At 49.2% G+C, this 25806-nt stretch overlaps 1 protein-coding gene across 1 annotated transcript in view; it reads left to right on the top strand.

The window, feature by feature from the left end:
* The window catches only part of LTBP2 (latent transforming growth factor beta binding protein 2), a 60246-nt gene that overhangs the window by 12311 nt on the left and 22129 nt on the right, over positions 1–25806 (top strand). The window contains exons 5-9 of the mRNA XM_019616128.2: positions 14664–14845; positions 16151–16321; positions 17768–17968; positions 18360–18625; positions 20200–20302. Of these exons, the coding sequence (XP_019471673.1) occupies positions 14664–14845; positions 16151–16321; positions 17768–17968; positions 18360–18625; positions 20200–20302 (923 nt within the window). The remainder of the gene's footprint in view (positions 1–14663; positions 14846–16150; positions 16322–17767; positions 17969–18359; positions 18626–20199; positions 20303–25806) is intronic.

The following is a 25806-nucleotide window of genomic DNA, read 5'->3' as shown; positions in this document are numbered from 1 at the left end:
GCACCCAACTGTGCCCTCCTACTGCTTGCTTTGCACTGCCACTGCTGTAATCTGGGCCCTGCATGAGCTGGCTTAGTTCGATAAACCAGCAAAACACTAACACAGCAAAATTAAGGATAATTTTCTGCCTGTTCAGTGGGCTAAACTGGATTATTGAGAAAGCACGAGGACCAGAAGGAGTGAACAGAATTTTAAAGCTAGCAGTGAGGGGAAGGAAGGAGATGGACTCCCCTTCTGGGAGAAGCCACTTACCAGAATGATCATTTGTCTCATAAAACTGTGCTCTCAGAGCATCCTGAACTTGGACCATGCTTATTGCAGTTGCAACATCATCTGTCTCTGTGCTACTGAAGTACTTTCTGTGCTTCTGCATCAGCTTTCCTCAATACAAATGCTCTGTAGAAGCAAATACAGAAGGTGTATTGGCCTTCTCAGAACTGAGTAGATCTTGCTCAGATTTGCAGGTACAAGGATCGGTTATTAGGTGCTGCCAGCGCTGGTTCACTTTCATTGGGGCTCAACTGAATAAGTCTGAGAACAACAGCTTAAGCAGACTTTCCAGACCTCCATCTCCTTCTGGGTAATGATGAGTCGTGCTAGGGGCACACTGAACTCTTCTAGCGAGCTCACTGTAATCCCACCACTGCTGGCTTACGTCTAGTTTGTCAATAAGGAAGTGTAGAAGAAGCTTTTGGGTGTCCCAGTGAACTGAGGACACTGGTGGTTACAGGTCCCAGCTATTGTGAGATGGCTTTTAGATCCAGGACAAACAACCAGTCCCCAACCCCCCTGCATGTTCTCATTGCTAACAAGGAGGAATTGCACAAGAGTAGGGGCTTATAGACCTCCAAGCCACTTCTTGCTGTGCCAAGACAGGAAATCAACACTCATGAGTGAATTTGCTTTCTGTTTTTGTTTATTTGTGTATATATTGGCTTTATATGTGTTTGTTTGCACGGACGTAGCAATCAGAAGCTCTGAAGTCATGCACTAGAACAACGCTGTATTAGATGTTGCATAAACACTCAGCAAAACACATGAATTCTCCCTAGAGACCTGCCCTCTGAGCAGAGATGGTGTTGATTCTGCTTTCACTACATTCTGAAGGGAGTCTTCAGGCAGAGGTAGAAAAGCAGCATCACGGGCTATTCAGAACATTTTTGGACCAAAATATTCTCTACTTCCCTGAGAGGTGGGGCCGGCTTAACATGGTTTCTTATCCTCTGCTAGTCAGACTTGCCAGTGATTTATATTTAAAATTGCTACTGAAATACTCAGAAAAATTGATGAAATTTTCCCAGTGTAAAAGAAACCAGCAATCTTGTTCTAGTTACTGTGGTGTGCCAGTGGCTGTGCTGGGCCCAGCTGGAGAACCTGGTGTCAGGCTATCCTGCTGAAGGAGGCTCTTTACTGGTGTTTTCTTCAGGAATAAGAGCTTCTGCTGGCACCACTGCTCTGGAGAGGCACAGGAGTGACAGGAAGAGGCATCAAATGGCTTTCCACCTGGAACTTTAGTCCTCCTGGGACTAAAGAAGAAAAACACCCAGCCTTCTCTAGGCTCAGCACTTGCAGAAGAGAAGATGTGGCTAGGTGATGGGCAGCTTTGGGATTGCTTTGCTGACTGGAGCTGGTGATGCTCAAACTTTCATTCCTCACAATACAGGCTGGGAGATGCATACCATTCTCCAGGTCCCTTCAGCAGGCTGTGGCTCAGTGAACATTTGGAGCTGGACAGCTGAGAGCACATGGGGACCTGCTAGCTGACACAGAAGCTGGGAGAACCTGGTGCTGAGCTGTTTGGAGCAGAAAGTACTCTGGAGAGCAAAATCCTGGGAGTGCAGGAGGCCCTGTCTGCATGGGCCAGCAGCAAATCCTCTCTCATCTTGATCTCAACCTGAATCTCTGCCCGGGGAAGCGAAGTCCCGCTGGACGATTGCGCGGGTGGAGCTGCACCTCAGCCCAGAAGCTGAGCTAAATGGAAACAGCTTTATTTTCCTAAGGCTGGAGCATCAGAATAATTCCTGTTTGTATAGCAAGGGGTGGAGAGGGCTCGTGCCCCTGGCTCTCTGGCCGGACTCTTAGGTGCTCCGTGGCTACCTACCCCAGGCATGGAGGAAGGGGAGGGACCTGCCACAGCCACCTGAGAAGATCACTTTTATGGAAGCAGGGTGCCAGGGTGCCTGTGTGCCAGGTCTGTGCTCATGAGACTTCCACTTGCCTAGGAAGGGTGCATGTGCTGAACTAGGCAAGCAAGACATCCTTTCTCTTCAGAGAAAAGGAGAGGTAACCAGGACCTGCAAAGCGTTTTCCCAGGAACCCGGGCAAAGGAAGAGGAAATAGCTGTGGTACAAGGTGCTGAGACACAGCGCAGACAGCTCAGTACAGCTAAGCCCTGGAGAGTGGGAAGCTTCCTCTGAGAGGGCTCTGTTTGGGCAAGGCAGTTGCTAGGAGGTGCCTCCTGTTTTTGGGATGGAAAAGGAAGAAAGCTGAGTTGCAACATGCCCACCGCCCTGCCTCCTGATCTCAGAGCCTCTCTCTAGCACCCAGGAGGAGCCATCTCCTCCCTTCCTGACTAGAGGACAGGCTGTATGCAGCCCTGGAGGAGCTGTGGCAAGTGCTGCTGGCCTGGAGACACTGGGAGCCTTGTGCCAGCAGGGAGGCTCTGCCAAAGCCGCTCTTCTCTCTCTGGGAAGCTACTGATGAGAAGAGCAGGGAGCAAGCAGGAGGCAGGATCTTGGGTGTGCGGCAGAGGTTGCTGGATGGAGAAAGTATATTTCCCCCCTTTTGAAAAATAGCTGAAACAATTCATCCTGGTTAGAAATCAGCTCCTGTTGTAGTGACAAGTGCCCCGTGTGCTCACTTACAGAGGAGAATGAAACCAATAATAGTCACTTTAGTGGCCAAGGATGGTAGTAAAGTTCTCTGTTCTCTCAAAACATGACACTGCGAGTTGTGACTCGGCAAAACTACCTTAATTAGGCGGTTGAGGTTCTAGCAGATAGAATGAAAATCAGGGTAATATCTGTTATTTGAATACGCTGCTCCAAGCAGAGACAGATTTGTCTCCGTTGTTAAAGCAACACCTGGAGCCTCCTGACTTGCCAACTTTGAACTTTCCAAGCTTATGAGAAAGAGAGGAGCTTTCTTACTGCTGTACTTGGGCTGCTGCTGAGTACCCAGGACAGTTTGTCCACTGTGACAATATGAATAGCTCTAGGAGGAGGTCAGTACCATCCGTGCACTTACGGAACACGCTTGTCCACTTCTGTTTACTTACATCCACATTTCATTGGGGAGAGTTGCAATGTATTAATATCCACACAGCTACAGAAGTAAAAGCCACCCCTGGCTGATAAGCCCCTGTGTGGAAACGCAGTCCCATTGCGTGGGCTGAGCGAGGTTTCCTCCTCTGCTCGGGTTGGTACCAGCTCAGGAGGTCCATAGTGCCTGGCTTTGAACTCATGGTGAAAGGCTGGTGCCAGCTTTGCCTTCCCTACTGCAGCATGTTTATGCCCGTTATTCAAATGGCATATTTTCCCAATGCAGATAAGTCCTAATTGCAGCTTTCTAAGGTGGTTCCCTTTGGCAATATAAGTTTCACAAGGTGGCCGAGCATTTATGTTCCTTGATCCAAAGCCAACTTTGAGTAGATATCTGAGACCTTGTTAAAAAATTGAAACTGAAAAGCCAGTGCCAGTCCGTGTGAGAATATGTGAAAAAGAGATTCCACTCAGGGCAATGAGATCTCCATAAGTTCCAGGGCTCGGCCCCTCTTCTGTTTTGACACAGCTGAAAGCTCTTGGCAGGCTGTCTGGGAAACCTAAAGGAAAAACTCAAGCTACCCAGGAGGAGTGTAAATGTCATTTTTCTTACATAAAAATACTTCTATTTTTAAATTATATGATACACCTTCTCTAGCCTGGCACTGGATACACTTGCTCTACTTTCTAGTGCTTTAAAGCTGTCAGCACCATTCTGTTTTATGTGTTTTATGTATTTACTTCCTAGGGGGTTGCATACGCTTCAGAGCAGCAGGAGGATAGCTAGCTTTTCAGGCTCCTTTTAAACTCCAAATATGGTCTTTATATTGGGCCTGGTCCTTCTGCATCTCATTGGGAGTAACTTCTATAGCTTAATTCAGCCTCTTGGCCTTGGGAGAAAATGTTCAAATGCATTTTTCTTTTTACCTGAAGGAAAAATCCTGCTGCTGTCAAGAGTGGGGTGCATGGCAAATGCAATGTGCTTGCAGAATAGAAAATGCAGATTATAGCCTATTTTATATATCTATCATTTGGGACATTTATGCCAATACAATTTATATAGCAATTTTTTAAAAAAAGAAAGATGTTAAAGGCAGTAAGGTCACACAGTCAAACACTGGAGAATTTTTCCGTATTGCCCATGTTTGGTTTGTCTCCCAGCTTTTGTTCAGTTCCCCTGTGCATATGTGTACAATCAATGACTATACAGATGATATAGCTGTACAATTGTACAATATGCAGATGATATAGTATATCCAGGAGTTTGGCTGATATAATTATTATACTAGAGTAGGAAAAAAAGACACTCACCCTATCCTGGGCTCACATGATAGACTTTGGTGGAGTATATCTCCAGAAGAGATCCTTCCTCACTGGCAGTCAGCTCTTAAATGGGTCTAGGAGAGGTGGAGCCAGGCTCCACCCCTTCCTGCAGCACAGGTGAAGGCAATTCAATATGCATTGTGCTGTAATTTCTCATATCTGATCACTTGCTGCCTTTTTTGGTTTAAGCTGGTACTTATTCAAAATCAAAGTGGTTTTGAGTGTTTCCATAATTCACCCAGTGTTGGCAGAATACAAGAGGTGGATTGACGCTGATTTGGCACAATGAGTGGTTGAGATGAAATGTGAATTCCTCATAAAAAACATGTGCTCCAGCAATGCTCTGAGTTGTGCTGCCCTAAGTGATTGGTGCAGGTGGGACTGGTACCCAGCTCTCTGCAGCACTCCATTTTTGGCTCAAGGTGCAAACACTTGTGTGGAAACGTTCCTCAGGGACATGCAGAAACTAAGTGTATAGGCAGGGACTAAGAAGAGGTTCAGTCTGGAAAAATATTATCTGTTACAGCTGAAGGAAAAAATCCTCCATGGGAGGAAGAAAGGTGGAAGAAGGAGAGGCTAAAGTTTTTCAGTGTAGAAGTGAACAGCAAATTAGGCAGCAGAGAGTAATGCGGTGTAGCTTCACTTAAGAGACCAACTGTGCTTAGGACATTGAAGGCAGAAGACTCAATTGCATGGACTCTTTTTCTGTGCTCCCTGGAGTTCTACACTGGGTCAGTGTGGTTTTCATTGCCAGAAAAGATCTTGACAAATTGGGAGGAATTCTGAGAACTGCACGATGCTGGGGAGGGAGATGAGGGGAATGGTTAACAGATCCACGTCTGCAAAGCTGATCCAAAAGTTGGCTTGAGAGCATGGGGAGCATGCTCAGAGGCTGCAGCTATCTGGAGGGAGCAAATGGCATGTATTACAACTGCCTGTACCTTGGCAGGGTGACCTTGATAATTTTTCAGCTGCAAGGCTTTCTACAACACTACACTCTTCCAGGGATGTAATGACCTTGGAAATTTGCCTTTGCTGTCATTTAGGGGCTGCTCTGCTGAGGGCTGGAGTCCAGGTAATGCTTGCTCCTGGTCACTTCCCACTGTGCCAAAGTCTGCTCCTCCCTGCTGATCCTCAGTGTGGATGCTGAAGGTCATGTGGGAGAGATGTGAGAGCAGGTCCATATCCCTTGTAACATGGACCTTGCCACCAGGCAACACATATATGTGACCAGGAGTGCCCCTGGCCACCAGCCAGGCTGTAGTCTTCTGACTGTTGAGCAGCTGGAGGCATTGTGCTTTTTCTGTTAAAGAACTAATCTTTGAGATGCTCATTCCCCAATTCTTGGTGATATTGAGACATAGGATAGGATAGGATAGGATAGGATAGGATAGGATAGGATAGGATAGGATAGGATAGATCAATTGGAAGGGATCTTCAAAGATCATCGAGTCGCACTGCCTGACCAATTCAGGGCTGACCAAAAGTTAAATCATGTTATTGAGGATATTATCCAAATGCCTCTTGAACACTAACTTTGAGAATGGCAGGAAAGTGTAATGTTCCTACACAGCTGTCATGGTTCAATACTGTAAGTGAAGGAGTGCTGTGTGGGGCAGGAGATGGAGAAGCATGAGGAGACTTAACAAAGTGGAGCTAATAGGTCCAAAGGCCAGAGTGTTCAATCCACATACAAGCCACTACTTTACATTGAAATACATCTTAGTCTTGAAGAGTTCCCACGTTGAGTGGATGTCTTTCATCACTGTAGATAAAAAACATCTTAGGATTAAACACATTTCCTCTCCACCTTGTGCCCTCTGGGTATACTTTACCCCCACTGGCATGCCTGCAGTGGGAGAGGCTTTGCCTGTCCTCTTTATATACTATGTGGAACAGGGGAAGGCTGCTGTCTGCCACGGCTCCCCAGGGCATGTGTGGGTGTAAGGATGAATAGGGTGATGTGTTTCCTCAGGGCTTTGAAGCTGGCAGCCCAGTGGAAGGAGTTGGTGTTTCTCATCAACACGATGAACATGAGACTCAGCATTCTTTTTTTCCCTGCTGTAAAGGGGGAGAAGTTAGCCCAGCTTCAGTTTGGCCAGTGCCTCTGCCGGAGGTTTCATCAGATGGAGATGGAGTCAGCACCGTTTGATGGGTCAGATGGACCTGAGGTGACATGTGCTGCTGTGGCAGCCCAATGCCATGCCCTTGTGCAGGGAGCCTGCCTGCAGCCACTTTGGGTCTGGACTGCTTCCAGGGAAGCAGTTGCTTGCTCCCTAATGTAAGAGAGTGAAGATGAGCAGTGACAGAGTGGCAGATGGCATGTGTGGCACGTCACAAAAGAAGGACACTGCACGTCAGTAGAGAGCAGAGCAGAGATGTGTGAGCAGCCGCTTTGGCCAGGGAACAAATGAGACCTGCAGGGACTGCTTAGGAAGAACCTGGTAGCTGTCTGTGTGCTCACAGAGGTTCGTTTATGTGGTGCCTGGCAGCTTCTGAGCAGATAAAAATAGCATTCACAACCCATCTCCTCACTCTTCTTTCTCTGTGCAGCAGCAGTTGGATTAGATGCTGAAGGGTTTTTTTAGTTGCTTTATGTAAATGCATGCAAGCAAGGGTATTGTTTGTGGAGATACTTCTGGTGAAGATCTCAGTGAGGTGCCAGCCTGCCGCCCCAGTGTGTTGGCTGACAGTGCTTTAATCTGTTCTGCCCTCTGCACCTCTGCACGCTTGAAAAGTGTTTATTCCACACTGGGGCAAGCGTAGACAGAGCAGGGCAGTAAATTCCAGCTGTAGAAGCAGTAGCACCAGGCAGGCTGGCTTGAGTGCTGCAGGCTGGGTGGCTGCAGAGGACAACGTGGGAAGCACGGGGGTGGTGGTCCAGAGCTGTGTGTTTTGTTGTTGTCTGGGCTCAGTAATGAAGGAGGGCAGTGACTGGAAAGAGGAAAGGAGACCAGCATCAAAAAAAGGTGTTGCTGCACCACACGACAGGTTTTGGATGGCCCTAAAGCATCTGTACTGCTTTGGAGGCCACAGAAAAGAAGATGCCAGATTGGTGGTGGAGGGACTGAGTGTGGTGTTTGCCATACTGTGGGCTTGCACATCTCTCATTGTGGTTTGCACTTGGAGATCCAGAGAAATCTAGGCCAGCCACTGTCATACATCAAGGGGAACAGGAAGATGGAGGTACTGCAGGGTGATAAGGGAGACAGCCAGAAGTGGGGCCACACTGGGTCAATGCTGGCTCATTGCTAGCTGTGTTGAGGGGCAGATGAGGAGTCTGGGTGCTGCACTGCTCCTTGGCTTCTGAGCTTTCTCCGTTCCTCGTGGGGTTAATAAGCTGAGCCAAGATTTATAGGCATTGTGTGGGTGGGCTTGAAGTCAGGTGCCTTGTATGGTGTGGTTTCCCCCCTCCTCCGTGAGTCCTAACAGAGCTGTCTTCCTTGTCAGCATGTTTGTGAGCAAATTGATAATAGACTTCAGTGCTCTCTAAGCAACGCTCCCCCTCTGTGCTCCAGGTCCCGCAGCCTGAGCTGTGAATCCTGTCTGCCTGCTGAGGAACCTGCTTGGAGTCCAACAAAGGGGAAGTTTCTGGTCTGCGGTCAATTTGCTGCTTTCCAAGGCTGGCTGCTTCCCTCTTCCCCTGTAGACACAGACACTGGTGTGGAGGCTGCCCATTCTTCTGTGATGTTTTAGTGGAAAATCAGTAACCGCAGAGCATTACAAAGGGGGAAGTGAATCACTGAGTTTGGTCCCCATGGCCCCAAGCGGCGAGGGCCACAAGCCAAAGGGGCAGGCGAACCTACAAGACAGATAGTGAGCATGTTGTTTGGTGTTTCAAAAGCAAGGGAGAGCCCTCTTGTTGTCCTGGCAGGTTATCAGGGGCTGAGCATGACTCAGCCCCCGTCCTGGCTGTGAGTTCTCCTTTTGGAGCAGCCCGTGCAGGCCGAGGCTGGAGGAGCCGGGGTGGATCCCTGCTGTGGGGAGCCTTTCTCCGTGGCTCCGTGGACTGCTATGGGGTGCCCTGAAGACGATGGGCCCTATCACTTGGGTCCTGCCAGAAAGGCACTGCTGCCCTCCCTGCTCCCCAGGCAAGGAGCAGCAGTTGCCCTGGGAAGGGCTGGCCATCAGGAAGCAGGTGGCTGCAGCTGTTTCCCAGGAGATAGGCAGCGGGCTGGTGGTGAGCAGCCTGTGGAGCATGGGTCTGGAAATGGGGCTCTTGGGAGAGAGTTCCTTCTCTGAGGGTGTCCAGACTTCTCTTTTGGTTTGGCCAGCACCTACCCTGCTCCCCACTGTTTTCATCCCAGCACACACCCGTTTCTCCTTAGCAAAAAGAAACAAATCCAGCTGAGGAAGTTACTTTCCTACCCTTGTCCACTGACATCTGGGGTTGGCACCACTGCCTACACTGTCCAGGTTTCACTCTCCGCAGTGCCTCTGGCTGTTTACCTTCTTGTGGTCAGCCAGACTTTGAATAGGGAAAGGGTGAGATTGCCGGGATGAAACAACAGTAATACTTCTGTGGCACTTGGCTCTGCATTTCCTTTTATGCAAGACGCAAAAAACACCCATTTCCAGCTTGCTGGCAATCTAGCCAAAATCAACATTTGAACAAAGAGCAGCCGATAGAAGCAAAATCCAGGAAAGACTGAGGTGTTGCTGATGGGGAGAGGGAAGTGCTTTGAAGAGTTTGCCATCCTTGCCTCCAGCCCCAAGAGCCCCAAGGAGGATAGCTGAGGTCACTGAGAGAAGCCACAGCTGTACATCTGCTTGGATACCTCGTGGCTTTTGCTTACCCATATGGACCAAAGTCACTCAGAGTAACCAGCACATTCCTCAAATAATTTTCCATGTGCAGTGGGTTAAGAAAACAGTATTGTTTTTTGGACCCCAAGTTCTTGTTTTTTAGACTTGTTTATTGTAATTTGGCTTATTAGACTTGAAATTACAGGCTTTTAAGGAAAAATGTGGTTATTCAGAAAACAGCAGTCTTCATGTTCATCAGCATGGTTGCCAGGAGCCTGCCAGTTCCATCTTCTGCTTGCTGTTTTTGGTAGGGTGGGAGAGAGCAGGCACCTTGCAGTTTTGTTTGAGACTGGGTAGGATAACTTTTGTACCAGGGAATGCATTTTTTCTCTTACTCTGACCTGTTCTCTAAAAAAACATACTAAGCAGACTGTAACAAGCAGCAGAAACTTCATTAAATAGTTTTTTAATGTAGACATTATTCTCTCTTGTGCCAGTGACCATGTCTCTTGGCTGGTGATCCTTTAGTGTCATCCAGGTGGAGATCAGCAGTAGGACAGACATCTCCGCTCTCTGAGGGATAATACTGCTCTCTCCACCTTCCCTCCTGGAGCCACGCTTCCCCTTGGAATGCTGCTGATGTTAGCTGGGTGCCTCAGGGCAGCACAGAAGGAGAGGTGTCCTAGGAGCCTGCATGCTGTCTCTGCCCCACGGGCTGTGCCTGACACAGAGCTAGCTGTCAGCAGCTCTGACAGATGAAGAGCAGGGAAACCAGCTGCTTGGCAGGCGGTTGCCTATAAAGGAAGAGACCACTGCCTCTCTGCAGAGGCTCCATGCTGTAAAGATCTGTGCTGGCCTTGTGCCTGGCTAGAAGTGTGGAAGTGAGTAATACTGCTCTGAGGGAGGTTGTAAGACTGAATGAATGTGAAGCCCTAGGACTTTAAGTGTCCCAAAACATACTCCTTAAGGTCTCAATCTCCTCTTCAGCACCCCTTCCTGGAGCAGGAACAGTCATGAAGAATGATAGTGCAAGATCCCCCCTCTACTGGGAATCCCTTCAGTGATCTGGAGCCACCCTGTCTGTCTTCTGTCTTTGCTTTTTGTCCTGGGAAGGTCTCTGGGAAGTGGGCAGAAATTTCAAGCTCTGGCCATATGTTAAGGCCCACCGAATGGTTGGGGGTTGCTAATGACTGACCTGGTGGGCTGACCTGGTGAGCTTAGGCCCATATCCTGAGACTCTACAAGTGAGCCAGTCCTCATCTACCCAGCATGGCCTGATTTTGATATTTCGAGGGGAAAACTCTATTTTGTATTCCCTGACCCTGAGCCAGCCACTTGCCGTGACCTGGGGAGGGACTGGATCTGACAAACTGGGATAGAAAGACTCCCTCTGCCATTGATTTCTATGGCCTGGGGTAGGAGGGTGTTACTCAATGCAGTGTACAAATCCCAGAGCTCATGTGCCTAGAATAGAACCAAATAAACACATTAATTCAAAGCAAATCTGTCTCTCCACTGTAACACATACAGGAATGCTTTGCCAAGAGAATCCCAGTAGGATGATGGCTTTTCCTTTTTATATGGTGAGGCATGGGCTAATGTTCCTTCTCCATTTTTGCTTAATAAGGTTGGCACTGCCTCCCTGCAGTGAGCCCGTATAATCCAATTTTCTTCATAACCAAGATGCTAATTATTATTTTTTCTAAAGCTCTTAATATTGATGGGTATTTTTCTCCCTACCAAATCTGATGATCCTGAGAATCACAGGAGTTGTCCCCAGAGCCAAGGGCTGGAATTCCTTTATGCAGGCTATGGACTGTGCCCAGCCAAACCCTGCTGCTTGCACATAGCGTACTCCCTTCCTCAAGGATAGACATGGTGTGTATATTTCCAAGCACCAGAGCTTCTATCTCCCTGTCTCATTCCACCGGCCACTCTTTCCCAAGAGATCTTCAAAACTCGAAGTTGCCCTAGGGTGATCAGCCCTAGGACAGTGAGGGTTGCTGGGCTGGGGAACTCTCACCTCTTCTCTTTTGAGTGCTTCCACCTTACAACACAAGGTCCCAAAGACCCAGTCGTGTTTCCCCACAGGGCTATGCTTGGGATCTCTAACCAGAGGTTGGAGAACAAGTGTGCCTCGGCTTTTAGGGCTTTGTGGCTCTCATATGCCCTCCCTAGAGCTCTGTATGTATTTTCCTTCTTCACTTACAAAGGCAGCTGTAGCACACCAAATAGCAAAGAAGAGGGTAATAGAGACCAGAAGTTTCCTGGTTGGCAACAGAGCTGAACGAGTAGCTTAGAAATGTATGGGCAGGTGATGGCACTTGAGGATGCTGGGGTAGTTTGTACTCTGCAGAATCTCAGGGTAGCTTCAGGCTGAGGCTGCTGGGGAGTGATGTGGTGTTGAGATAATCTTCACTTCTCTGCAATTATTCTGGTTGTTCTTACCAACCACTGAGAAATAACTGCTTGCTAGTCTCATCTCAGTTTAGATCTTGATTTTAATGAGGCCACCTGCAATGCTCCCTTCTCAGGATTCACTCATACCTCCCTACAGAAGCTCAGCCACTTCACTCTCAAGGCTTTCCTGCATTAGAGACAATTAGGTTACAGGAAATCCAGAGACTTCTGTCACTGGAACAAAACTGTTCCTGCGTTCCTACAGCTCAAGGTCAGAAATGATTAATGGATCAATAGGCGATCTGAAAGAGCTTCTCTAATAGAATGAAGATTACTGATCTTCATTCAGCTACATCTGCAGCGTTTCAGTGATCTCTTCTGAAGCAGTGGTATCAGGAGTCGGGGAGTTCACAGCTTTGGTGTTTTTTTTGCAGAAAGCAAGCAGCTATGCTGATATGTGTGGGCATGATTTCTAGCAGGGAATCATTTAGCTTCAGCTTGCAGCTGTTGTTTCATGTTTTGCCTTTTTTGTTGTTGCTGTAGTTAAATTACAAGGCTCTTTACACCTGGCATTTTGTTCCTGTGGAGAAACCTGTGCTCTGTAATCAGAGCACCTCTTCATCTTCTTTTTGTTGAAGAGATTGGCTGCTTTAGTTTTCTTACAGAAAGGCATTTTCACCAGCCCTCAAATTGTTTTTGTCTATTGTTTTTTTTTTCCCTATTCCTTTTCAGTTTTTCAAGATCTTAGCAAATATGTCACATTTCACATCAGAATTAGAAGTGATATTTTAGCACATACAGTCCCTACCATGATGAGGCTGTGCAAAGAGGTAAAAATACCTCCCTGTTCCTGCAGTGTTTCAGTATCCTGATGTCAGGGTTTTGAGATGACAGCTCATATTTAATTGCTTGTCATTACCCCTGAAATCTTTTCAGAATTGCTGGTTTCCAGGATTGTCTCCTTCTATCTGCAGCTGCTGCCTGCATTCCTCCTTCCTAGAAGAGTAATTCTGCATTTGGCTGTATTAAAATCCCATATTGCTTGGATGTATTTGCCTTGCAAAGTAATCCAAACTGTTCTGTATGATTGCTCTGCTCTCATCACGATACACCACATTGCAAATTTTTGTGTCAGCAGCACAAATTATCAGTGTCAATTGTATGTTTATTTCGAAATAAAAATATTTATTTCCAGATGAAATTGTAAAGTCATGCCAGGCCTCTTACTGATCACTTTGGAACCCATCTAATTCGCTCCCCAGTGACAATTACTTTTTGTGTCCTGTCATATCGCCAGTTTGTTATTCGTTTCACATGTGCCTGATTGACACTGTACTGCTGTGTTTATTTTTTTATTGGAATAGCGTGAGCTCTAAGCCTGTTATGTGTGTGCATGTAATTCTATCAGATGATGAAAACGGACTCTTTTGAGATGAACGGTTCTCCATAGACCCTGTTGACTTGACATCTTTTATATATTCCTTTCCTTTGGTTCACAATTAATTGACCCATGCGTCATCTTTTCCATTTTGTTGCTCAGGGCTGATTTCTGGCTCGTTAGCCAGCAGTTACCTTGTGTATTGTGCTTGACCTGTTTGAATACCAGCACTGCATTAGTTGCCTTTCCATCTCTCCATTATGCCAAGACATCCAAGCCAGGAATGTCTGTGAGCCAGAGCTACTGTCAGCCAATTGTTGTTGGATTAGCCAATCCTGATGATTTTAGAAAACTCTGTTTCCAGCAAATGCTCCTTTTGCTGAGTTTGACAGGGAAAATGGCAAAACTCCTAGAATGAGACGCTCTTCTGTGGGATGCTCTTCAGTGGGAAAGGCTAGTCTGAGAGCTGGAGATGTTGGTGTGGACAAACAGAAGTCCTGTTGGTATTTAAGTATGATTTCAGTGGAATCCGAGACTGGGACATTTGAAGAAACTTGAGGCATATAGGCAGCCAACCCATTTTGGGCCCTGGTGTTCTGAAGACTTTTTGCTTGCAGATGGTGCAAGCAAGAGTGAGGCATACACTTGATGATAAGCACAGAGCACCCTCTTGGAGGCTCAGTGCTGTCAGTAAGTACAGAGGAATGGGAGTGAATGCAACAGATATGCTGTTGTGCTGGTTTTATGCAATAAACTCTGCCTAGCACTCCACATTTCCTATTCCATAAAGTGTAAGAAGTGTTACCTTGTTAGTCAAATGACTTGGTTGTGCTTAGCCTCCAGAAAACAACAAAAGCCATAAATGCAATTACTGCAGAGAGTAGTAACTACATTTATAGGAATGAGCTCTTGGTCATTTTCTCTTGTTTGTGACTCTCATGGGGCAAGTTTTGTTTATTTGCTTGACCTGGTTTCACTTCTGACTGCCTTTCTGTTTTTCAGCATTCAGCTGGGGTTGGGAATACAGAGCCAGAGGGAGCTCCTCACCATAAGAACAAGCAGATTTGAAGCTTCTTGTATTTGCTGGAGACTTTGTGGTGGGTCATGCAACAGCAACAGTATATAGAGGTTCTGAAAGGCAGCTGGGGCATTCCAGTGCAGTGAAAGGCTGATGAGACCCTGTGGATGTGGGGGCTGGGGTGAGCAATGTATGTCAGCAGGTACAGAACTGGTGACAGTCTCGGCTGCAGTGCTGAAGTCAGTTAATCACTGGGGATGGGGTCCCTGCAGAGAGCCGAGGTGGCTCTCTATACTGAAGAGGGCAAAGGGTCAGGCATAGGCAGGTCTTCCAGGGACATAGATGTCAAGGACATAGGGCATCATCCCTAAAATGAAGTGATGGCTGGAAACAAGTGAAGAGGGAACCTTGCAGAGCTCTATGTGAAGTCGATGGCTCAGCTTGGTGCTGAGGTGCCCACAGGGCATGCTGACAGATGGGCACCGAGATCAACACAATTACTCGTGAGGAGTATCAGTTCATTTCTTCTCTTCCACAGGACTCAGAGCAGAATTGGCTCTCCTGTTTCAGCCCAGCACACAGTGCCATCACGGACTGTCCGGCGTTACCCCGCCAGCAATAGCCAGCTCACGTCTAACACACTGCCCAACGGGCATGGGCACGAGCAGGGCAGCTCTGGGCCAAATGCAGCTTTCCAGGAGCACACACTGGCTGCAAGGGGTAAGACATCCAGGGATGTGACTGCTGGGGTTTCTTGTTGGGTCCTGAGGTGTCACTGGGAAGGGCAGTGGTGTGGGTGGGAATACCATAGTGAGGGGGTGACAAGTAAAGTCATAGGAGGTGCCAGCCATCTTTGCAGCACTTTGGAAGTGGGGAGTGGAGGAGAAGAGAGCCCATCTCCAAAGAAGAGAAGGGAGCAAAATGGAGAAAAACTGAGAACTGGAAAAGAGGAGTAAGAAAGGTGACTCTACAGGCCTTGGCAAAGAGAGACTCCACTGAAAGGAAGCTAAACGCTGGTGGCAGGGGAGATGTGACAGATGCCTCCCAGAACTTTTGAACATTACTCCAGCACACTGTCCTGAAGGGGAATTGCATCAGCCTGTAGGAATTGTGCCTCCCAGCTTCTTCTTCTGTTAGAACAGCCCTGGGGGTCAGATTGTGTAACCAGCACCTAGTTCTTCCCTTTGGCTTCCCCCTTTGTGCCTTCTGACACAAGCAGGGATCAGGCCAGGCTGCCTGCAGTTTCTGAGGCAGTGTCAGCAGCTCCCCAGCTAGGACAGATGCAAGTTGTCTTCTGCAGCTTGGCTTCCTCTGAAGCCATGGTTCTCCGAGGAGGTTCCAAGGCATCTTGGCCCTTATGAGTAGGCTGTGAGCCTGATTAAAGTTGTAATCTGAAGGTGGGGACTGAAGTGGGAAGAATGAGGGGGGAGTACAGCAAGGGAGGGGGAACCCAAAAAACAGCTGTCTTGCTGGGCAGGAATGGACAGCTCTGGTGTTGAGCCAGCTAGCTCACAGTTAGGCAACAGTTCTGCCTCTTGTTCCTTTCCTACAAGCTTCCAAGAGCTCTGAGTACAATTCACCCCTCTACCTAGTGGGAGGATGGTGAGGATCTGCAGAGGGGTGCAGGGTGCAGGAAAGCAGTGGACACTTGCAGGGAGACATGGGTATTCTCAAAACTTGATGCTCTCCTTGCTGGACCAGCGTGGTTGTGTGGGAAGCCTTTCTGTGGCTTAAGGGCAGCCAGCGTCCAGGTTAATGAAGTGGCTTGAGAAAAAAATCCTTTCATACTGGATCTAGTGGGTGTGTGGCCCCACACAGGTCACATGTACTGGAGTTATGGCAGAGCATGCTGCTGGAGATTTTTCCTATGTTGACAAAGCCTTAATGACACTGGAGCAGAGGACAGGCTGGAGTGAGTGGGGAGCAAGTTCTTGCTCTAGGAATGGGTTGGAGCTTGAGATGAGATTACCTGCCCCCTGGCCTAGAGATCCTGCTTCCACTTAGCACTGTCCTTCTCTTCTTTAGGGGCGAACCTGACAGAGAAGATTAGGAAAATAAAAATCATCTTCACACCCACCATCTGCAAACAGACGTGCCGGAATGGACGCTGCTACAACAGCTGTGAGAAGGGAGACACCACCACCCTCTACAGCCAAGGGGGGCATGACCACGACCCCAAGTCTGGCTTCCGCATCTGTGAGTAGCCAAAGGCTCCCAGCTCACCTTCTTGCCTGATATCCCTCTCTCCTCCTGCTTTTCATGTCCCTGCAGACTGAGGACTTGGGCTGGTTGGGGATGGAAGGAGATGGCCTCTCCCAGTGCCTAGAAAGATGTCTCCTGAAGTCCTTCAGTCTTACTCCATCTTTGTCTCTGGGGTAGCAAGACAGACCGTGCCTCATTGCTCTCTTTCTTGGACAAGCAACTTCTATTTCCCTAGGTAGGGGGGACGTGTGTATTTGAGCCAGGCCTGCAGCCAAGCCTCGCCGCCCCTTCCTTCTCCAAGCCAGCTCACTGCTTTCATTGGCATCCACTCCTGTGGCTGACTTTCATCACCTAATTTCCTCCCGTTCTCTCCTTTCACTCACGTGGCAGCCAGGAGAGCTGGCTGCAGGTTGCAAGCCATTCCTAAAGACAGGGCTGCAGAAATCTCTGTTTGCCTTTGAGAGCTGCTGCGATTGCTCATCTGGTCACTGGGATACCCAGGTGTGGGTTGGGCACATCTTCTTGGATCCAGCTGGTGGGAGCACCCACTGGCCCTATCATATGAGCCTCTGTGACTCAAGCTCTTGCAACACTGAGTACACTGTGGACACTGAGTGATATGAGTTCATGGGAATTTCTGCCTAGATCCCGGTCTAAAGATGTGTCAGCTCCCCCCAGAACTGTGCTCTTGACTTGAGTAAATGGAGCTCTGAGCAGGTAGGAGCTCGTCCTCTGGGGTGAACCTAACAAACCATCCTGGGATGCACAGAAGCAGTGTCTCATCTCATGCTGAAATGAGTCAGGATGATCTGTTAGGAAATTCCGTGCCTTGCCTGAGTGCCGCTTACACAGAATTGCTCCAGCCATCTGATGAGACCAGAAAAGACATGACTTCAGTTTCATCAGCAGCAGATGCTTTTTCCAAGCCTGTGCAGATGAATTGCTCCCAGTTCTTCTGTCCCGCTCCATGCTTCCCCCACTCCAGCTGCTGGCAGGCCTGGGGCTGGCCGAGAGAGAGGCTCTGCACATGTGGCTCCCTGCCCGTTCTCTCCTCTGCCTCTCCCATCCCCACTCACCTCCCTTCTGGTTGGGAGGAAAGTCCTTGCCAAGTTGGGAGGGGGTTCAAAATCCCTCAGTGCAAAAAAGCAAGCACTGTGCTAACTCAGCTGCCTGTGGCTGCCACAGCTCCTGCCCCATGCCAAGGGATGCTGCTGGGCCAGCAACATTACTCCTAAGTACAGATGCCCCATGCTGGCTGTGTCCCCTAGAGAGGGCTCATCATCAGCCCATGGCTCCAGCTCTGTGCAGAGTTCAGGGAGGACTGAGATTTCTATGCTTGCACAGTAGGGTTCCCGGGGCTCATGCCAGCCACGCTCCAGTTCCTCAGCTAAAAGCAAGGGTTTGGTGTCTCCACTGAGCAGGCCTCCCTTTTCCTTGCAGACTTCTGCCAGATCCCCTGCCTGAATGGAGGACGCTGTGTTGGCCGTGATGAGTGCTGGTGCCCTTCCAACTCCACAGGGAAGTTTTGCCACATGCCGGCCCCCTCTCCAGAAAAGAAGCAAGGAGGGAAGGCACCAAACACCATGGCCAGTGGCTCTATGAAGCACTCCACGTACACCCTGCCCTTGTCCAACCAGCTGGGTGAGTGCAGTTCCTCTGGCCACTGAGGCACCTGGCTGGAAAAAGGGCTGATACCTTGTGCTCACGAAGCCTTGTCCTGGGGATCTAGCTGTGTCCAGGGGACCAAAGGGTGACCAAGACAGTGGATGTGGGAATCACGAAGTTTAGGGCAACTTCTGTGAGGAGAAAAGAGAAGGAAGGCGTGAATGGTGGCACAGGTAGAATTAGGATTAGGGTTAAGCTCTTGGTAGGTTTGTCTTGTTTTCAGGACAAAGTGGAAACAGAGAAGCAGAGAACTCTGGTGGGTTCAGTCTGCCTTTCCTCCCTTGCACTTTTGTTGATGAACAGAATACTCTTGAGGTGCCAAATTGTTGCCAGATCATCACAGCTATGGTATGAACTCATCTTCCAGCTTCCCTGAACCCTTCCCTGGTGAACGTCCACATCAACCACCCTCCAGAAGCCACCGTGCAGATTCACCAGGTGGCCAGGGTGAGAGGTGACTCAGAGGTGTCAGAGGAGAACAGCGTGGAGGCAGTGCTGGTGCCTCAGATGGCCGCAGTGCCTTCGTACACCTACAGTAATGGGAACGGCAACAGCATTGCCACTGAGGGAGGCCAACAGCAGAGATCCCCAGGGTTACTGGGGAGGTGCTTTCGGGAAGCTCTCCATGGACAGGTAAGGGGTCATCATCAACTTTGGAAGTGTGTATGGACATGTTTCTGTTTTTCGTGTGTGGGTGTGTTTGCATATGGGGCAGGAATGGTAGGCTTCCATTGTATGAATCGATTCAGCATGATGTGTGGACAACATCCAAATACTACAAGCATGGGCAGCAATGTGTTATGTGGGAAGAATGTATTGTATGTGTTACTTGGGAAGAAAATCTCTTGTTTTGGCCCAAGAAGGAGCCCATGCTATCTTGCCCCGAGCAGGCTGTGCCCTAGGGCAGCATAGCCCAGACTTGATAGCTTTCACATACAGTCTCGTTTAAAATAGGGTGCCCTATTTATAGCAACATTTACAGCCACGCTCTGTGATTATTGTAGGAAATGTATAAAACATAGGAAAATTCCTTTCCCTCTCAGACGATAAATGAAAGTCTGATTTCCATGGAACGTCGCCTTCCTGGGCAGCTCGGTCAGGGCTTGGGAAGCAAACGCTCATGAGGGGCTTTCTCACCCCCAGCCTGCAGTCATCGTAATTTCTTATTTTGTCTCTCCCCATATGTTTCTTTTGCGTCACTGGAAAAGTATTGGAGGTTTTTGGCACCCATAGGAACACCTGTGAGTTCCCTGGAGCAGCTCGCTCTTAGCAAGACCCTGGTGGGGCAGTCCAGGACTCTGCCTCCTCTCCTTGCTCAGCCTGTTCCCAGGGCTGCTGTTGGTTCCCATCCCATCTTTTATTCCATCCCATCCAAGGCACTTCTAACCAGATTCCCTAGCACAAAAATAAATGAGATCAGACCGTGAGCATCTCACAAGAGGGCTGGAAAAGCCCTGTTCCTCTGTGGGCACGGCTGTCTGACCCCTGAGGCAAATTTGCCCTTCCTGTGACCAGCTCAGAGATGCTCTTGGGAGCACTGTGACTTACTCCAGCAGTTGCAGAGTGGGAGAAGCACTCAGAGGGGTTGGGGGAGGAGGCAGGCATACCCCAGTCATACTTGCACCCCACTAGGTGAGGCCAGTCTATGGAGCCCAGCGGGACATGCTTGCCTCTCCCTCCTCAGCCTGCAGCCTAGCTGATGGGAATGCAAGCGCTGGGCACACCGCCATCCTCACGTGGACGAGGGCCAGACTTGGCCTGCAGGCCGTGGCAGCTCGATTCTGATGGGGAAGCCTGTAATCCAGAGAGCCTTGGCGGGGGGGAAGGAGAGACTCATTAAGCAAAGGAAAGTGCCTGACTGCCAGCTCCCCACAAGGCTGGAGTGGTGCACCCATTCTGCCGGCTAATCATTCAGCACAGAGCTGAGCCAAGAGCTTGGCTGGGTGATACCATCCCTGGTGCACATTCTGCTCTGCTGGATGTCCTCTTCTCCTCTGAGGGGTGCAGCTGTGGGAGCTGTGTGTTTTTCTGTCTGCAGAAGTGTTGACTGTCTTAAACTGCATCCCCAGCCCTGTGGGAAGCTGTGCTGCAAGCACGGTGCTGCCATCTACCCGGAGCCCTCATCGCCCTTGTGAGCCAAGTGGGACAGATGCTCAGTCATGACTCCAGCCTGGTGATGCCTGACCCCCTCCTCTCTCTCTTAACAGTGCACCAACCCACTTCCAGGGCTGACCCTGCTGGAGGACTGCTGCGGCAGCGTGGGACTCTTCTGGGGGGTGGACAGGTGCCTGGCCTGCCCCCCTCGACCAGGTATGTGCTGCTGCCAGGGCTGATGCCCATTGCACTGCTGGGCACAGCAGCCTGCTTAGGTGTTGGCTCCACGTGTGGCACTTGCTTCTCACTGCTTGTACAGCCAGTGGTTCTCTCCATGCCAGACTCATTAGGGGGGAGAAACAGGAAAACAACATCCATGGTTTTAGGAGGTGCAGTCCTAGATTAGCAGAGGAGGCTGTAGACTTGGCCCTATAGAGTTACGGGCTTGCTCTCAACCCGACACAGGCTTGGCAGGGGCTCTGGAAATAACACTACATCAAACAATTGGCAGGAGTGCACCCGCTGTCTGTTCCAGGGGCACAGGCATCCAGCGTTGCTGCTCCATGCTGGGGAACTGGACGGGCCCACCTGGCCCCAGCAAGGATTCCTCATTGCCACAGCATACATTTGTGGGGGGGCCACACAGTGCTGGCTGGAGCAAGATGGAATTAGCTGGGGGCTCAGCCCATCGCATGTTACCCCCTCACACCTCACAGGAGAATGTGGAGGACCATTTCTGAGTGTCTCCTCTCTGGGGGCAGCCTCACATAGGAGCTGTGTGCCTTGCATATGGCCTGGCTGCCTCCATGAGGTGGGGTGGGGTGGGATGTTTTCAGAGCAGCCAGCTCCAACCAGGTCTGGTGCAGGACGAGGTGCTGGCCTGTGTCAGATGTGACACAGTATGGTACAGAGGGTGCAGTTCAGCTTGTGCAGGCAGGGAGCTGCTCTATTCTTTTCTGCCCAGCTTCATCACTCTGATTGCTTGTTCATGTGCTTCACTGCTCATAAGCGCTGAAGCAAACTTAGCAGTGCTTTGACTACCAAGGAGAACAGAGGTGTCCAAGACAGGAGATTTTATGTCAGCTTGATATTGGCTCCTCCTAGCTCTGCCTCTCTTTCACATGTATACTTCCCAGAGCTGCTTGCATCTCTTTCTCCTCCCTGTGCTCCCTTCATTCAGCTCCTCCTCAGCCAAGCTGGAGCCAAATTCTTTGCAGTCACAGACTGAGTTCTCAGCATCTTAGAACCCAGAGCAGCTCCAATGAGCTCTGATTGCTGTCATCTTCCGATTCTGCTATGGATCTGCCCATCTGTGCTTCTCTAGTGCCAGCCCCAAGGTGCAGGTGACTGCAGCTGTTAAGAGTCAAGGCAAGCAGGGAAATGTCTCCAGATGCCTCAGCCTCCTCCTCTTCTTCCCATGACATTCTAGTGTTTCCTCACTAGTGTGCCTCACTTGCACATCCCTCCTTGGTCACAGCCTTTTCCTGCCCGTCTCATAGCAGTCTCCTGCTCACTGTTTCCTCTGATCTCTCCATTAGGAAGCAGGACAGCTGCTCAACACTTCTGTTAGGCTGCATATGGCTGCAAAATCTCTGCACCTCTTTTCTTGTTCACCATGCCAGGATGTCAGGTTTCTCTTGGCAGTTATGCTCATAGCTGCAGCAGGGTTGGCTCTATTGGACTTAGACCTTCAGAATTCCGAAATGCTTCCTTAATCACAGGCTACCATGAAAGTGGTCATGAAATACCTGCATTTGTTCCTTGCAGTCATCCAGCAGAACAAATATGTTTAAGAAATGCCAGAAAGTCCCACTCCCACAGCTCAGTACGTGCCCGAGTTCCAGCTGCAGCTCCAGGAGGTTGTCACTGCTGGTCCTTGCTGAGTGGGCAGATGTTTGGTCTTTTTTTTTTTCAGGTGAATTTCATGGTAATATGGAAAATGTATCCCCTGGGTCTTCTGTCTTCCAGTGCCACAAGAAAATCCCATCCTCAGTCCCTCTGGCTCTGGGGGATACAGTTCCCCCTTGCAAACCAAATGACTCTTGTTGATTTTGGCAGGAATTCAGGCTAGCTGAAAGGGCTTTTTTCATCCTTTTTAATTGTGTGCAAATATCTTCCACTGTTGGCTACCTCTGATTGACTGCCTTGTAACCATAACCATCCCCACATGCAAGAGACCACACAATGCAAGCGATGGATGATGTAGGGCATATGCTTGATGAAAGCATGCTTTTCTCTGGAGAGGTGTCTTCACACACAAGAAATCTCACTTGGAGGCAGAGCCAGGGAAAAACTCAATTCTCCATGATCTTTCTGCTTTAAAAGAGCCACTGAGTACTGTAACCTCTCAAGGACCTCCTACTGGGGTTCCTGGGTCCAGCACGAAGGCATCATTGCATCATTCCTGCTGCAGACCATGTCCCGGGCTCATGTCTAGTCTGTCTTCTTGTCTAGCTGGCTTGGTTTTTGCTCACTCAAAGTTGCTGGACTGTCGTTCCGTAACCTGCGGTCATGTGCGTGGAGATAACATGTCCAGTGGATGCTTCCAGCTTGCTTCTTGGCACAGTAGTCTTTGACGAGAGCTCTGCGTTGCGCTCGTGCATCCCAGAGAAGCATGCACCAAAGCAGACTTGACAGCTCTGGGAGTTTCATTCCAGCAACCAGAGACAGAAATGGCAGAAGCAAGCTCAGTGTAAACACTTACAAATGTACAGAAGTGCAGCCAGGCAAGAGCTAGACAAATGGAGAACTTGTTTGGATTGACTGTCTGCCCGAGACACTGATTGTTAGTAGAGTCTGGATATATCCGGATGTCTCTGTCGAGTGCAACTTTCATGTTTGGTATATGTTTGTGCACGGAAAGACATCAGAGAAGAGGAGGAAACCAAGGCAGGCATCTGTCCGAGTGAACCTGCCATGATCAGTCCTTAGTATCTTTTGTGTTTTGCCTTGTGTCAGAAAAGCAAAGGTACTCCAATGCTTTGACTACATTCTGCTGAATTCAGAACAGAGGTAGAAATGTGGTGTGACCTGGCCAGAACTTTCCGTAGTGAGTTTTCCATTGCAGCAGACAGAAGATGAAGCTTGAAAAGGGAATCAGGCTGAGGAAAGGAGGCCAAACATAGGCAGGGCATTTGGGCAGTGTCAAGGAACACTGCTGGGCAGAGCTGCTCCTGCTTCTCTCCGACCACATACAATTTTGGGGTATGTAGTTGCCTGCAGAGAAGAACATGCTGGTGCAAAGACAAGAGATGGACCATGCCAAGTAAAGCCAACAAGGCCCAAGAGAGTGTTTCGTCCTTCCCTGGAAGCTACAGGTCAACACAGACCTCAGAGGGAGTGTGAACTTGGATGCTGCTTTTCCTTGAACGTTAGGTTGCCTCGGTCCTCCTCAGGCACACGGAAATAAAGTAAACTGGTATCACAGAGTTTTTTTCTGAAGGCAAGGTGCTTACTCTGATGTAAGGTTACATTTGTTCTGTCTCATGTTTGTTCTCTTTCCCTTTTTATCTCCAAGATTCAGAAGAGAGGCAGGTTGCTGATATGTGCAGCAAGAAAGGCTCTGACAGTCTGCAGGGTTTCACTGGTAGAGAACACAGTGGGAGAACATCTGGCCAGGTGGAGAGGATGATGCTTTTGCTGAGATGAAGCCTCGTGTGGTGGCTTCTTCTGTGCCTCAGCCCCTCCTCTGTTTCACCTCCTCCCTGGTTCTGCAAGCCTAACCTTTCTGTGTGGGCCTGGGGGATTTTCTGGCCACAGCAGTAAACCAGCATCTTTTAGGTTCTGTTTTTAACTGTCCGTGCTGCAGTACAGGCTTGCACCAGGCTGATCATGGCCTTGGCCGTTGCACTGGCTGGCTGTGCTCACTGCTGATCTTCCTGTGCTGCTTTCCATCCTCCTGCCCAGAGGTTTTAGCAGCATTAAGAAACAAGTCTTTGACGGCTATTGTTTTGTTTTCATTCCCATTCCCCATGTTTTTTCAAGTTTTTTGTCCTAGAGAAAAGTCTGAATTTCACTGGAAAGTTGGATCTTGTAATGTCTGGCTTGGCATCCACAGCACTCCCCAGACAGACCTCCCACTGAGAGGGGTGGCAGCTCACCCATGGAGCCGTCATCATTGGGAGCACGGAGCGGATCCGCCAGCCACACGCTCCTCTGTGCCTTGCCTGCAGGCATAGAGACAGCAACAGGAATCCCCTTGAAAATCATCCCCTGATCTGCTCTTGTTGCAATCACATTAGGGAGGATACAGAGAGGGGGAAAAAAGGACATATGGGAAAGAGGCTGCTGAGGGGGCTGTTTCTGCCACTGCTGCATCATGTGCCATACAGAGCGTGGAGCAGTAAGGAAGGGCTAGAGGTGGGGGAAGAAGCTGAAATCTCTACAAGATTACGACAGTACTGCAGAGAGCAGTGCCCAGCCTGGGCAAGTGCAATATTTTTAGGACTGCCCCATTCTGCAGAGCTCCTGTTTTTCCCATCAGTTGTGTGCAGTATTGTGGTCTCAGTGCATGGCAGTGCAGCATTGCAAAAGTGTTTTATTTTTAAGTATGGAAGTAACTTATACACTCTGGAAGCAGAATTATGTTCTCTCTGCTGAAATGACCCCAAAGGCCAAAAGCAATTACTTCTTTTTTTCCTTCAAGTATCTTTTCACCTTGAAGAACTTTGCTGAACATGCATGGACCAGGGGGCTTGGTTTCGTGTTTTACATCGGCACCGGTGCACTCCCTCCCCTCCCCAGCTAACATTCCCTTTGCTGTGGCACTGGAGAAAGCTGTAAGGGAGCATGGCTACAAAAGAGCATCCAGAGGAGAGGATAGAGGTTGTGACAGAGCTCAAGGATTTATATTGTCTCCTTATATTGTTCCCATTCTGCCTGGGAACTCAGCTTATCCCCACAACCACAGCCTTTGGCCACAGATCTCTTGGTCTGACATCTTCAGAGTGCTTTCCTCTGGAGACTGCTGGGAGGTCAGAGCTGCCCTGCTCTCTTGTCAGTGGGTTTAGTGGCTGTGACACCATGTTGGCTCCTTTCAGCACCCATGTGCTGAGAAACTCATGACTAGTGCCTGTGCAGGGAGATGCTGGGGTCCAGTAGAGCTAAGGCTGTTCTGTAGAGCCAGGCCAGGGTCTCCAGAAATGGCTTCTGGTCCTTAAGGTGGCAAAGGAGGTCAGCAAGACAAGGTTTTACAGAGAGAATGCTTTTGGTTTTTAAATGGAAAGAGTTGAAAGAAATGGACTAGCTTTCAGCGTCCAAGCATTTCCTCACTGCTCATCTAACCACAGGCCTGCCTCTTCCCCTTTTAATAGTGATATTGGCTGGCTTAATGTAGTGTATTATCTCACCCTAGAAACCTTGCTTACTCAAAGCCTTGCAGCTATCACCATTAGCAGCAGTTTCTTTCCATTTCACAATCAGACTGAGCTTCTTTGTCTTGTTTTCCTTGTCCCCATTCACCTGACTGTCTCAGCACCACATCTACCTACTGACCCAAGGGCTCAGGGGAAGCCGAGGTTCCCAAGCAAAGCCTCTGCTCCTGGGATGGCTGACTCCAAAGTATGCCTGGATGCTTAAAAATCATCCTACTAGACTGGAAAATGCCTATTTCCATGCATTTGTTTTTTTCTCATTCAGTGCTCAAATACTGTCTTAGCTGAAGACAGAAGAGTTGGAAGTGAGGAAGTGCTGAGGGGTGTGAGATGGTGCAGAGCCCATCA

This window comes from Meleagris gallopavo, chromosome 5 (assembly GCF_000146605.3).
Source record: "Meleagris gallopavo isolate NT-WF06-2002-E0010 breed Aviagen turkey brand Nicholas breeding stock chromosome 5, Turkey_5.1, whole genome shotgun sequence".
Classification (NCBI taxonomy): Eukaryota; Metazoa; Chordata; class Aves; order Galliformes; family Phasianidae; genus Meleagris; species Meleagris gallopavo.
The sequence above is the reverse complement of the archived record's forward strand: the minus strand, read 5'-3'. Positions and strand labels throughout refer to the sequence as shown.